At 34.6% G+C, this 14,543-nt stretch overlaps 1 protein-coding gene across 1 annotated transcript in view; it reads left to right on the forward strand.

Moving 5' to 3' along the window:
• Positions 1–14,543, forward strand: part of ABCA13 (ATP binding cassette subfamily A member 13) — a 173,880-nt gene that overhangs the window by 57,396 nt on the left and 101,941 nt on the right. Inside the window, exons 29-35 of the mRNA XM_090137138.1 lie at positions 1,616–1,792; positions 3,434–3,734; positions 4,514–4,628; positions 5,775–6,104; positions 8,465–8,534; positions 10,242–10,376; positions 11,853–11,990. Coding sequence (XP_089993264.1) covers positions 1,616–1,792; positions 3,434–3,734; positions 4,514–4,628; positions 5,775–6,104; positions 8,465–8,534; positions 10,242–10,376; positions 11,853–11,990 — 1,266 coding nt within the window. The remainder of the gene's footprint in view (positions 1–1,615; positions 1,793–3,433; positions 3,735–4,513; positions 4,629–5,774; positions 6,105–8,464; positions 8,535–10,241; positions 10,377–11,852; positions 11,991–14,543) is intronic.

Consider the following 14,543-nt stretch of genomic DNA (forward strand, 5'->3'; position numbering starts at 1 on the left):
TGGGCAAACTGCTTCTGATCCAGACTAGCCAACAGTACAGTGGTTAAGCAGATATTCCGGAGAGATGGCATATAGAAGTTTGAGCTCCTTGGTCTAAAGAGGATACTGTACTATCTCTTACTCTCTGGATTTTGTTATGGATTCTACTTGCTGTATTTTTTAGTGCATGCAGCAAGCACTAGCTTTCAAATTAAGGCCATTAGGCCATTCTGTGATGTACAGATACTGTTTCTATGCTAGAGTACAGAAGTTCCTGAAGACTATGAAATGTAATTCGAGAAACATTTAACTATGCCATACTCCAACGAAGTAGTAAAGTGATTATTTTTTTATGATAAAATATACAGTAGTGTAATTATTGAGATTTTTTTTAACAGTGAAATATTTTATTTCAAATTAAGATCTTATATATAAGGATCAGCTGTTTATATATGCATATGGTTATATATGTATGCACACTTATAAAAATAAATGATAGCTTAACCCTATTACTTGGGATTAATATTTGAAATACTCTGTTCTAATGCCACAAAATAAATAAAAACAGGTATTTCATTTTTTTGCTCTCCTGAAGGGTAGTATTAAGATGTTTGATGCTGTTTCCTCTCAACCTGTGAACTTACTCTATCACTGCTTGCATGTCTTCTGAGTTATAGACTTCCAATTCTTGTACTTCTGCTTTGTTGACCTTTGTCCTTCACACTGGTAATCATGTCTCTTCTTCAGACTGCTACACATATCTTTCCACTTGCTTGCCTGCCTGTTGTATTATTTCCTATGCTGCTGCTGAGTAACACCTACAATCCAGGATTTTATGTCATCACTGTTACTAAATGAGATTATCACCCATCCTTTTCAAAGCCCACATGTTCAAGCAAGTCTTGAAAAATTTAAGAAGAAATCTTGTTGGGTGCTTTATAACTTACTTTTGATTACCTGAGAAATTCAAACGTTTCCATGAAATGTGGATAAATTTAGATTTATTTCTAGCTCATGCTATCCATTTGGTTATTCTCTAAAACTTAAAGGTATAGCACCATTCTCTAAAAGTAGATGGAGCTCTGAACTTTTTCAGAGGCTCAGCTCTCTTGGGATGCAGGTATTAGTTCTGTAATCATAATCAAAATGAAAGTGGAGAGGTTTTAGTTTTATCCAAATGGTTTCTTTTAAGATGTAGTGCTTGAATCAAAATGCTTCTACCTACAAGTTACTTGAAATATTTTCAGTGTCAAGGAGATAAAAACTAGCCTATACATTCCTAGGTTAAAGAGATGGTTCTCTCAAGTACAGTAACTCTCTTGCATTTGTGGAAATGGTTATGGAAGGATAAGGAAATGTTGTAAGCCCTATATCTTAGAGGACCTTCTCTTTTTCTGGAACTTATTATATATTATTCTGAAATTTGAAGGAAATGTAGTTGAGGAGTTGTAAAAACTGATGCAATGTGAGCTGTGCTTTCACAAGTTCATGCTAATATTCTTAAGCTTTAAAAATCTTCCCTTTTAAATGTAAAAGGTATTTACTCCTATGGGGTGTGAAAGTGAAAACTTATATTTTGTTCTGTTTAATTATTTAAAACTTAGACAGTCTAATTTATTTCCTCTTCCTCTTTTAGAAATTATGATGGGCAAGACGCTTAACAGCTCAGCAAGTAGACAAATTGACCTGTTGTCACAGCTCATAGTAAATGTCTCTTCTTGTGTATTACTGGATCGTTTCCAGCCTTTTGGGTCTATTGATAAATTGGAAGAGAAAGCTCATGAACTCATGCAGCACAATAATTTTTTGGCTAGTAAGTATCATAATTAAAATGCATATTGACAAAAAACATTAGAATGTAGTTGTTGTCTGTTACACATCTATTTCTTGAACCAGCACCTCGGAAAAATAGATGTTTATTCTAAGCAAATTAATTGTTAAACAGTTGATGTTATTTCTCTTCTATCTTTCTCTATGCTTTCTCTGCATTGTGCCTTCATGACCAAGAATTAATTAATTGTACAGTTTAAATGACAAGCACTTTTTTTCTTATTACACACATTCTCTATTTGCATAAATGGTCTTAAGCTATATGTAGCTTTTCTAGGTAAGAGGGAAAAGTACTGTCTCCTTTTAAGTCACTATATGCTGTGCCATACTTTTTCCCCTGTTGCTTGGTTTATTTATTGCCTCTTTAGACTCCTTTAAGTATAAAACGAGTCATGTCAAAATAGTTACAGAGAACGAAACGTGGAAACTGTACTAAACCAAAACTTAAGAATAACTCTTCAGTCTGGAATCCTATGCTTGCTCAGACACTCACACAGTACCCACGCTTGCAGCATGTGGAAATGAAACCTCAGATCACTAAAAAAAAAAAAAAATCAAGAGTCCATACCATAGGAGAAATAGAATTTCTCAAGAAGTCTTCATAGGGAATGAAACTGTCTGGCCCTTCAAAGAAAGAAACAGACATCTTAGCTCACAGAAAATGAAACTGTCATGTTGTAGGTACATTTTGCTTCCGCTTGCATAAGGGGAGTTCGTACAGAAAAGTAAACTGACATAAGCTTCATGTTTTTGTGGTATCATGGCCTCATACATACTTTAAGAGAACACGGTAGGTGGCTTTTTAAGGGACCTGATGTGTCCATTGCCCAACTACTCTCATTTATAGGCATATGTTACTTCCTGTAGTAAGATGAGAAACCAATGTTGAGTTTTCCTTGCTTTTTTTGTAATAGGCTTATCAGATGTTTTAGAAAATTAAATGATTGCTTAAATGGGTAAATGAGTTTGAAAAAAATATATATTTCCAGTGGAGTAAACTATAATTTTTATTTCTGAGAGTCAAGGGATCAGTGAGATATCTTTCCTTTCCTAAAGAAAGTCAACTTTTCACATTTATCAGGAAAACCTAAAATATCTGTCATCCAGAAAAAAAAAGAAAATAAAAAAAGCCAAGTATTTGACTTAACCTTTCTAGCTACAGATAAAACTTTTCTCCATGCTTTTTACTGTGATGGAGAAGATAAACATGCAGATTCTTCTGTGCTAAAGCAGAACTGAAGTAACTGACTCAGATATTAAAAAATCAGAATGGATTGGTACTGTTTTCCTTGTCTCCCACTTACAAGGATTGTTAACCTTTGGACAAATTTTGTAGCAGCTTTCTTTTATGGAATGAAATAGGAGTTAGTCTTCAAGAATGGGTTCTATATGGGTAAAGAGGATAGGCTATAGTTCAAAAAAGCAAATAACAGTAGTTTTCTTATATAAAACTGTTGTTTCAAACCCATTTATTGCATGAATAAATATGGATGTGAAAAAATGTAGGACTGTGTGAAACCCACCATTCGCGAGTGGGGTTGGGAGGTGTTAAAAGACCAGAAGTTAGCTATGTATATAATACGCCATTAAGGCTTGAGTATGAAGTGCTTTTTCTTCTTGTCAGGTATCATCTTCAATGCATCCAGAAACAAGATGCCAGATTCCAGCAATCTCCTTACACAGCACATTTCATATACAATTAGAACCAGTGTTCTCTATAGCATGAGAACGGACTTGATTAAAAACCCAGCATGGAAATCTCACCCCCAGAAGCTGCCATCTGATGGGTTTAAATACAATCATATCTTTATTCCTCTTCAAGAAATGATTGAAAGGGCAATAATTTCAGCACAGACTGGGTTAGATATCTCAGAGCCAGCAATTCAAGTGCAAGCCATGCCTTATCCTTGTCATACCAGTGATCTGTAAGTAAACTTTGTACTTCTTAATTATATAATTGGGCTAACACTAGAGAGCTTAGTGAGCTAATAGATCTTTGTAATGATTAAATACGTATCCTAATGCAGAACTGAACCAGAATGTCCAGTACCAGTATTGCAAATGTTAAGAGATGGTACCACAATACATAATGCCAAATGATCCCTTCCAAGATATTTGCATCTATATTTTATAATAGTATGCTGGACAGAAACTGCTTAAACATGTGTGATCAGCTTATGCTCTTCAGGGGAGCACACATTCCATTATCAATTGCCCTGTTTGCAAACTTAGAATTGGCTCACAATATGAGTGCAATGAAATATAGTGCAGAGTTAGTACAAGCAAAAGAAAAATTGGAGGATTGTTCTTTGTAAAAAAAAAAAAACAAAAAAAAAAACAAAAAAAAACCATCCTGAGTATTAGAAATTATAGTTGGTGATGAGACATTTTTCAATGGAGTAGAAATTGACTGTCTCATTTTGTTGCTTAATGCACATATTTGAGTTCTATTTGATTATGAGTGTAGCCTCATCACCTAAAGAAAGATTATGTTAGTTCTGTTGTTGATGCATGCAAATATAAATTTATGCTAATACATATCTTTAGCTTGTTGCATGAAATATAACTGAATTAAACTGAATATTTCTAATTGCTCATGTCAGATCTTATTTTATGCATAATGTGAGAATAGTTGCAGTAATACTCTGCTACAAAATCTTTTATCTCTGGGGGCTAACAATTCTGCATATATATTCTTTCACAGATTTTTGAACAACATAGGTTTTTTTTTTCCACTTATGATGATGTTAACATGGATGGTTTCTGTTGCTAGTATGGTTCGCAAGCTGGTTTATGAAAGAGAAATTCATCTTGAAGAGGTAAGGGAGACCTAAGCCTCTGAAAATAAAATGTAAAGTGAACTGAGATACAAAATATTAAACATTTAGGTACCTTTGTGTACTCATATATTCTAGCTGATCTAGTTTTTCCTTGCTTTTATTCTGGGTAGAAACTTCAGGTTCTAGCTGCTGCTTTGAGTTTGAGCATCAGTCCCCTTAGTTTGCAAATGTTTTGCATGGGATAAAACAACAAACAAAAGATCTATAAAATTTGAAGATGAAAACTTGAAGTGAGGTCTTGTGATGAGAATGGTTGATACTTTGGATTCTTTTTCATGTTTAGCCATATTTGGCCTAATATGATAAACCTGCATGTATTAAATTAAAAACTTGCTACGTGCTATGTAATTGTCAGAAATATAAAGGAGGATGACAAAGTGAGATGGAACTATTTGCACAGATCCAGAACTAGTCTCAGCAGGTGATAAGGATATTGACAGACTGAAGGTTTTAGGGTAAATTTTATGTAGAGATTTTTTTTGGAGAATTGTACTGATCTTTATTTTTCTCAATTGTCTTCTTTCAATTTGGGAAATTATTTAATTTCTCTAATCTTTGATTTGCAAGATGGATTTTGGAGTGCTTTACAGTATTATCTCAACTTTATGAAGTTCATTTTGATCATCTTATATAAAAATGCTTTTGAAGTAGTATTATCTTGTTTTTAAAAGCATTTTCTAGAAACAGAGGGATGAGATTTAATAGCTGGCTAAATTATTTGTGTACATAAAGGTTTTCAAAAGTACATGTTTTACTTTTAGTTCAACAATATACTGGGGAAAAAAATGTGTTTATACCCACAGCACTGTATTTGAACTTTTTAGAGTTCATACAGGCAAATTTCTCACTGGAGAGCCCAGTAATCTGACATCTAGACTTGCAAACCTGTGCAAAAAGTGTGTTGTGCCTGGGATTCTTTGTGCTTCTATGTGATAAGGTCAGAACGGAATGTTGAATCCATGAGAGAGCAGCATAAGGGGGTAACACAGAGAAAGGAGACAAGTGATACGAAGGGAAGATGACACCCTTTGAGCTGGTAGTATCTTGGTGGTGATTTGTTTTGCTTAAAAACGAAAATGAATGTGTTGTTCTGACTTCAGATCCCTCTGCTGTATTATCTTTCAGTATATGAAGACAATGGGAGTGCATCCAGCCATTCACTTCTTTTCTTGGTTTCTGGAGAATGTAATTGTGCTAACAATAAGCAGCTGTGCACTGGCCGTCATTTTAAAAGCGAGTGGTATCTTTGCTCATAGCAATGGTTTCCTCATCTTTCTTTTTCTCCTGGATTTTGGAGTGACAGTTATTATGTTAAGCTATTTCCTGGGAGTTTTTTTCAGCAGTGCCAATACTGCAGCTCTGTGTGCCAGCCTTGTGTATATGATCAGTTTTTTACCCTACATAGTTTTGTTGGTCTTGCAGAACCAGTTGAGTTTTATCAAGCAGATTATGATGGTAAATATTTATTTTCCTTCTCTATTTTTTTTCTTGTTCAGCCATCTGTGGATTACCTTAATTCCAAAACTTTAGATTGTAATTTATTTTATCCCACATTTTTGTTTGCTTTTTTGTTTCATTGGAAATAAGTCACTCTTTTCATGATAGCCAGTTGAGCAAATCTTTTGATTGTAGGAAGGAATAAAAAAATAAATTTTCAGGGAAGTTTTGTAAATGTGCAGAAGTATAAGGAGAGATTCTTCAAGCGCATAATAATTCTAAATACTTTGTCTTAAAAATATTTGTACTATTATTATTGTTTAGTTCTACAATGGCTTTATATGAGCAGTGTATGTCATCTTGAAAAATCTGTCCAATTAATGTAGGTTTTGGCCTAGAAAAACTTGAGCAAAGTATTGTTATGGCCATGTTTCCTCTTGCAGTGTCTCCTGTTTATGCCAAATTTGATAAATGTACCAAATTTTTTAGACACGTTTTTCACAAGGAGATTTGGAATTAAGGTGGTCTGTTTTCTTTTTGGTGAAAAATACAGTGGGTTGCAACAGCTGTAACTCCAGAAGCAGAAGTAATTAGGTGACTAATTAATGCAATTACCTACTGTGAGATAGAATATTGCATCTTAAGTGTTGAGGCATTTCATATTTGTTCTGTGAGCACTCTTAGTATAAACCATTTGCATAGACTCAGGTTGCTTAATGTAGGTCAACAGTAGATGTACTATACATCTCTATCTACAACAGCTCATAGCAGGGATATCAATGTTAATAGAAGAACCATACATAAATGTTTCTAGTCATCCCTTAAAAGATGAATGTAAAAATCCAGCCCTCTTGTTGTTGAATCACAATCATCCCTATCTCATTGTTTTTGCAGGAAAGTGATTTTTCTATTGATAACAGCTGAGGATTAGATCAGGAATTTATCTAATAGTTTTCTTGTTAATACTGTTGAAGATATGTTTCCTTGCCATTGCTTCATATGTATGTCCTTTCTTGGTGTGTTTTCTATTTTTTTGTATGCTATAAGCTGTTTTATGCCTTTGTATTGTCTTAATGTACCATATCCCAAGTTGGACATCAAATATCATCAACATAAAATGGAAATTGTATTTCACACTTTATGGCTTTGTTCCTTTAAAAGATATACACACAAAATCACATTAAGATGATGGAACACTTCACAGTATTTTAAAAATGGAAAATGTTTTTTCTGCTTGGTACTTTCTGTTTCAATTGGTCAAATAAAATATATCAATTCTTTGCATAAAAGTAAGTGCAAATGCAAGACTGCAGTATTCAAGCATAAAAAGGCACAAAATTTCTTGTTATTTTGTCATTTTCTCTCCCACAGGGAGAGAAAAGTAGACATCAGATAGTTTGCACAATTTAAAATCACTGTTGCAAAATAACTCAGATATGCTGCAATTGCAGCAGCATGTGAAATCATGCAGCAGCATGTGAAAAATGGAATGGAATTTAAAGAGAGGGAAAAGGCCATCAAGTGGGATGGTAGAAACGTGAGAATGTAAAAGGCAGGGACTCAGTTAATGGGAGTTAACATGCAATCCATGCCACTGATGATTTCTTTTTCTAAGTAGCAGCCTATGCCATAGTTATTCTGCCAGCCATCTGAATAAATGAGTGCCTTTTGTGTTAAATATTACAGAAACCTTATTTAATTGCTCTGTTTTAAAACAGGAGATAAAACAAACCTTAATCTCACTTTCAAACTGTAGAACTTTATCTTTGAACAATGCTTAGTAATTTTTTTAATGCTTTGAATTTTCCCATCAAACTTCACAAGGTTGTCAGTGTTTTTACATTGATGATCGATCTTACTTTCATTTTGTATTGCATCACTGAACTTGGTAATTTTCCATTTTTTACTTTTCTCATACTGCATATTTAATTTATGTTGCTTCTTGGAAGTTATTTCCCTCAGAAGAATGCTATCTCAGCAGGTAGTACCCTGTGCTCATGTTTCTGCTACCTCTGTCTCTTACTGAAAAATGTATAAACCACTGCTCTTACTGCAGAAAGTATATTGCTTTATATGCTGTTATAGTGTTACATGTTACATATTTTCAGTATGTGGTGGATTTATGGTGGTCTGAAACTTGCAATAAAATTAAGTACTTTCCATTATTGATAAGTAGGTAATTGGAGCTCTGTAAGGTGGTGCAAATACCACTGAGGTATGGGGGAGTGTAGTGTTAAACTGTAAAAGGAATAATGACCACTTATTTATTTGAAACAGAGGCCTATTTATTTTCTGCTTGCTTTTAGTGTCACAAGTTTCATAGCAGTTGTGAATGAATCATTTGATGCTCATATCCTATTTCTCCTCTGGTGTTGCAGTGTCTTCTCTCTACAACGGCCTTTGGGCAAGGAGTGTTTTTCATTACATTCTTTGAGGGCCAAGAAATAGGTAAGCTATCTAGTTTAAAAAAAAAAAAAGTTATTCTTTCAAAAAAATTAGAGTTGGAAATGTTTATTTTTTTTCTGAAAAAAAGATCTTTAATCACGAGTAAACAGGGTATCTCTTATTGGAATAGAAAAGCCTTTTTAACACCTCTTGAAAATCAAATTAAGCTTGTGCCACTTCCTATTAGTAAATTAAGGTGGGCTTAGAATTACTCTTAGAACTACAATACAAATGATTGAGAATCCTCACAGATGTCATTAACTTCTCTAACGCTTTTTTTCCGGTAAGGATTTCTAGAGAGATTTTTTTGAGGTAGATGTGTGTGGGTTCACATGTGCACTTGTGCATTACATGGTAGAGACTGATGAAAACAGTATGGTACAGGGCTAGAGCAATCTAAGTTATTCACTCTCAGTGTGAAGCTAACATAAATGTTTAACCTCTATGCACCAGAAAGTAGAAGAAAATGACCTTTGGTTTGTGAAATGTTCTGTACTTTTCTCCTTTGTAACCTTATTTGTACTCAAGTACCAGCTGGACTGTCTTTATGAGCTTGGAGACGTGCAGTGAAATTTTCCCTTAAAACTACTGTGAAAGTGCAGAAATGCGTGAGAACAATATATTGTCTTTAAGTGCTAAGAAGAAAAAGTACTTTGCAAACTTGCTAAGCTCAGGTGAACCCTTCTGTCTCTAAGCCAAGTGCTGCCCCTGTTGATGCTGAAATTGGAGAAGTATTTGGGACCTTGAGAAATATCTACAATGGCTTTATGTATTTAAGTATAGAAAATAATGTAATCTCTTTATTTTGGCACTAGTGAGGTGGATCAATACTAATAACAATATATGTTTCAAACCACTCAGTATTGGAAAAATGTCATAATTATACGAAGGTAGATAAGTGGAAGTTTCTTGCAGAAAATACTGAATATCTCCACTGGACACTTCCAGCAAAATGATTCTTCTTTACTGAAGAAAGGGCAAAATATGCTTGTAAAAAAAAAAAAATGCTCTTCCTTAGAATAGTAGAAAAAGATTGCAGAACCAGTATCGTGACCCCTTGTACTGCAAACAAAGTAGTATTCCCCCCCCCCCCGTTCTTTCTTTCTTTTTTTTTTTTTTAAGAAGAAAAATACAATGCTACCGTTTCTTTACTTCTATTTTATTTTTCCTTTTACAAATATGATGGCTTTCTGTGGTGCTGAAGTTTTCCACTTTCTTCTTTTCATGATTTTGCAATTGAACACTTTCATGAAGAAATTATTCAGCATGCTTGTAGTTTCAGTTTATTTCTAAATACACTCAGTGCACACAAATGCTTGCTTCTTAGTTAAATTTACAGTTTTCAGATTTAACATTGTAGAAATCTTTGTGTAACCCATTACTTCTCTTTTTGAAGAAGCCAGCACCTCATTTTGTCAATCATAATTCTTTTTCTTTTGCTAAATTAAGGGCCATCTGAAGCTCCATAAATAGCCTTTCTACTGAAACTTCTCTGCATTTTCCCAGTAGCGGTGTCACCTGCTGTTCTAAACAGAGGCTTGAGAGGCATAGCAATTCATTTCTATTCATTGTGATTACTGTTATTGCATACTTTTTATTCTGTCAGTGCTTAAATACCCAGAAGTGTATGTTTTTGATGTCTGTGATCTTTAATTCTGTAATTATTTAGCTTTGACCTTTAAAAATTATTGCTGTTACTACTACTACCAGGAATTCAGTGGAATAACATGTACCAACCAATGGTGAAAGGAGGATACATGACCTTTGGATGTATCTGCTGGATGATGTTCTTTGACTCCATTTTGTATTCTGTAGGTGGCTGGTATTTCAGCAATATTATTCTAGGTAAGAATTCTTCCTAGGTATTTTTGTAGCATTTATAGGTGCAATTACTGAATTGAATTGATGGAGATGGCTTTCTTCATTGTACACAACTAAAACAAAACCGTGTATTTTTTCTGAGTAAGGCTTTTATGAGCCAAAACAGCCTGATTGCATTTAGGAATTGATAAGAAAGACTTTCTTCTCAATAAGTATTGAATAGTACTGAAAAAAAATGACTGGATTTTGTAGCCAACTGTGAAATCAGCCTTGTTTATAAGGATGACATATATAGGATCATAGAATTTGGATAGAATTCTATTAGGGTTGGAAAAGACCTCTAAGATGATCTCTTCCAACTGTCCAGCTACCACCAATGTTGCCCACTAAACCATGTCCCTAACAACTATGTCTACTCCTAAATGCCTCCAGGGATGGTGACTCCTCTACATCCTTGGGCAACCTGTTCTGATGTCTTACCACTCCCTGAGAAAAAAATTCTTCCTAATACACAACCTGATGATTCATAGAATCATAGAATTGTTTGAGTTGCGAGGGACCTTAAAGACTGTCTAGTTTAAACCTTCCTGCTTGGAGACAGAATTGCCACCAACTGTATCAGATTGCTCAGGGTCCTATGCAAGCTGGTCTTGAACACCATGGAGCATCCACAGCTTTTCTTCTCCAGTCTGAACAGCCCCAGTTCTCTTAACATTTCTTCTTAAGAGAGACGTTCCAACCCTGTAATGCTTTGCTGAATGTTTGAAGTTTCTTTCCTCTGATATGCATGTGTCAGATTTTCTCCTAGATACTCTGTTTGGTGAAAAGGAAACATTGATCTTGATAGATAGATGTGTGTGGAATGTACATCCAAATGTTACAAATTTTAACTTAAATTGATACCTGCTATTCAGTATCAATGAAATGCAACTCCAGAGAGTGTGTTGTGTGATTGTTAAGCTAAACTTGGAAGGACCAGCTAATGTCAAAGTTTAATTTGTGTGAAAGGCCATGCTTTTGCCTGTTCTGTTTGAGTGAATAAATGTCTTTTATCTTGTCTAATTTGTTTAAATTGTGCATGTAGTGATGAAAAAAATAATGATTGGTGCAAGGGATTATCGTTAAAGTAATAAAACTGTTTGCAATAGCAGGCAGTTTGGTGTGTTTTCCATTTTTTTCTAATATTAAATATCAACTGATTGTGTCTACATATTGCAAATCTCTTAATTCTCACACACTTTAGACCTGGTTGGGAGATGGTATAATGCACAGTATTTCTGAGATGTCATAATTTTATGGCAGAATTGCGTATTATGGCCCAAATGTCTTTTTTCTGCTTTGTTAAGATTTGTCAAATTCAGCTAAGAGTTACTTAAATGCTATAACAAGCTCTTTTTAAGTAATGATAGGATATTAATAGCCCCCATACAAATGTAAAAAAACAAACAAAAAAACAAACTAAGACTTTTGCATCTCTTTCTTTTATTCTATTTCATGTAGGAACAAATGGACTAAGGAACTGTTGGTACTTTCCCTTTACTGTTTCCTATTGGAAGAACCTGTGTGGTTTAGAGAGGATGAGAAAACATTATCTGAATTCTAATGTGTTTTTCTTCAATGAAAACTTCAGAGAGAAAGGTTTGTAGTCATGACAGAATTTTAGTTAATACTCTCCTGAATTGTTTATTGATTTTGATCAGTATGCATTTATATTGCTTGGTCCTATACTTTACACTTTTAGAACTTGCACCTTTCTCTTTTCCATTACATACTGTATACTATGAACAATATATACTATTAATTGTGTTATCACCTATAATACTTGAATAGTTCTATTAAAACTATTAAATACAAATGCTTATGAAAACTCTTCAAGAATATGTAAAATAAGTATCTCTAAGATTCATCTTGTCTCTGTATTGCCTTTTAGTTTAGTTAGGAAAACCTGAGGTCCTTTATACCTTTTCATATTGTTACTGAATCTAAAGAGTCTTGTGCTTTATTTTTTTCCTGCAGTACAATTTTCTTCCACTTTTGCTCCTTCCTCCTTATGGGAAGGACATAACTTTTCACTTTCTGATTTTTCTCTTCTATTAGCACTGCTTTTTCTGTGTCTGTTTCTTAGCTTTCTGTTTAAGAAGACTGTTGTAATTATATTTTTATTTGCCTTCAGATGTTTTCTCTGTTCTTCTACTTTGTATTTGGTTACTTAACATTTAGATCCCTTTGACTTTCTCACATTTCATTTACTATGAGTGAAGGAGTAAGTCACCTTCCGCCTTCTATATTCCCTATTTGTTTTTAGAACAACATGATGAATTGTTGTTTTTGTTTCAGAAATTGCAGTAGCTTGGAAATGATCCAGTTGTCTGTAGTATATATGAAGAAGCTGAATTATTCAACAGTTTTATGTACTGATCTCTCTTAGAACAGTGCAAATTTCAGAAAGTCTTGAGATTCTTTCAAGTATTTGTGGATGAACCATCTCTGAATTGTGCCAGAATAGCTCCAATTTGGAACAATTCCATTTTATTGAGATATGATAGTCTTTGATACTTAAGATGAAGACTTTCAGTGTTTGCTGTTGGATTTTCCACACCCACTGTATAAAGAGGAAAAACTCCACCACTTGTGAAGTTACTAGTGTAGACCTGATCTTTGACTCAAGCCACCCAGGTTATTGCATATAGCTTTGTCAATCTGTTAGTCTCACTTTTCTTCCACATTCTTATACATGACGCATGCCTATAACCTAAACTGCCCGTATGCAAATTCTAATGCTGCCATGCATGCAGAGAAATGAGCTTTAGTGTACTGATAATGGGATAAGTGCATTCCTGGATAACTATATTTCAATAGCAAAATGATTTGCTCCCGGACAAGCTTCCCATCATTGATTCCGACATTTGTTCCACAGAGCACAGGTAAGAGCCAGTTCAGCAGCAGTGGAAAGTGCCAGAGTGTGGGTCTGGTGGTAAGAGATGAGCTGACAGAGAACTGGTTGTTGGGTATGCACCTGGAATTTCTTCTCTCAGGAAAAGGGTGAATCATTACAACGTTTGCAAAAAATAGGGAACTATTCGTCTGAAGCTTGCCCAAGATGCATTGTCTGAGGCTGAATCTGCACCTAACTCACCTGTTGCGTTCCAGAACGTGCTTGCAAATTTAGAATGCAGTGCAAATGGCAGTGATTTATATGTATACACCTATACTTGATAGATGTAGTCTCCTGAACAAGAAGATAGAGAAGCTGAGTGGAATAGAAAAATGTCAGTAATGTCACAGTAATACCTTGCTATAAGGTAGCCTCATGTTTCTGGTAAAAGGTCTGTGTGGAGTTATGAATGATTGTGGAAGGAGAAAAAAGCTCTTCATTCACAGTCTAATCAAATCAATCCTTGAAATTGTAAACTCAGTTTATAGACATGAATATACACACAGATATATATACATATGTCATGCATAAATCTTTATTCTCGTAATTCTCCTCCAGAACAAGTTCAGTTTCTTTAGACTAATGTTACACTTAGCTTTGTTTAAAGGAAAAATATTACTGTAGAATTCCTCATTTGCAGTTTGTCAGTAAAACATTACATGTTAATAATATGTGTATGGGGCTTGTGACTGACTGGTTATGTTTGGAAATTAGAGACACTTGTGCCAAATTTTTCTTCTAGTCTATGAAGCCAATTTGAGTCATGTAGTCAATACAATTTGCTGAACCTGATTATGTCATGGTTAGAACAGTGCTGAATATCTGTTTGAATTATGTTTACATTAGATTGAATCATTTCACAGTATCACTGACTTACAGAGGTTGGAAGGGACCCCTGAAGATCATCCAGTCCAACCTCCTTGCTAAAGCAGCTTCCCTACAGTAAGTTACACAGGAAAGTGTCCAGGATGTTCTTGAATATCTCTGGAGAAGGAGACTTCACAACCTTTCAGGGTAGATTGTTCCAGGGAAATGTCACTCTTACAGTAAAGAAGTTTTTCCCCTTTTCATTTCAAACTTCCTGTCTTCCATTTTCTGCCTATTGGCCCTTGTTCTGTCACTGGGCACCACTGAAAAGAACTTAGCCCCATCATCTTGACTCCCACACATTAGATATTTATTAGCGCTGATAAAATCCCCTCTCGATCTTCTCCAGGCTGAATAGACTCATATCTCTCAGCCTTTCCTCAACAGCA

Source organism: Phasianus colchicus, chromosome 3, assembly GCF_987193195.1.
Source record: "Phasianus colchicus chromosome 3, bPhaCol1.hap1.1, whole genome shotgun sequence".
Classification (NCBI taxonomy): domain Eukaryota; kingdom Metazoa; phylum Chordata; class Aves; order Galliformes; family Phasianidae; genus Phasianus; species Phasianus colchicus.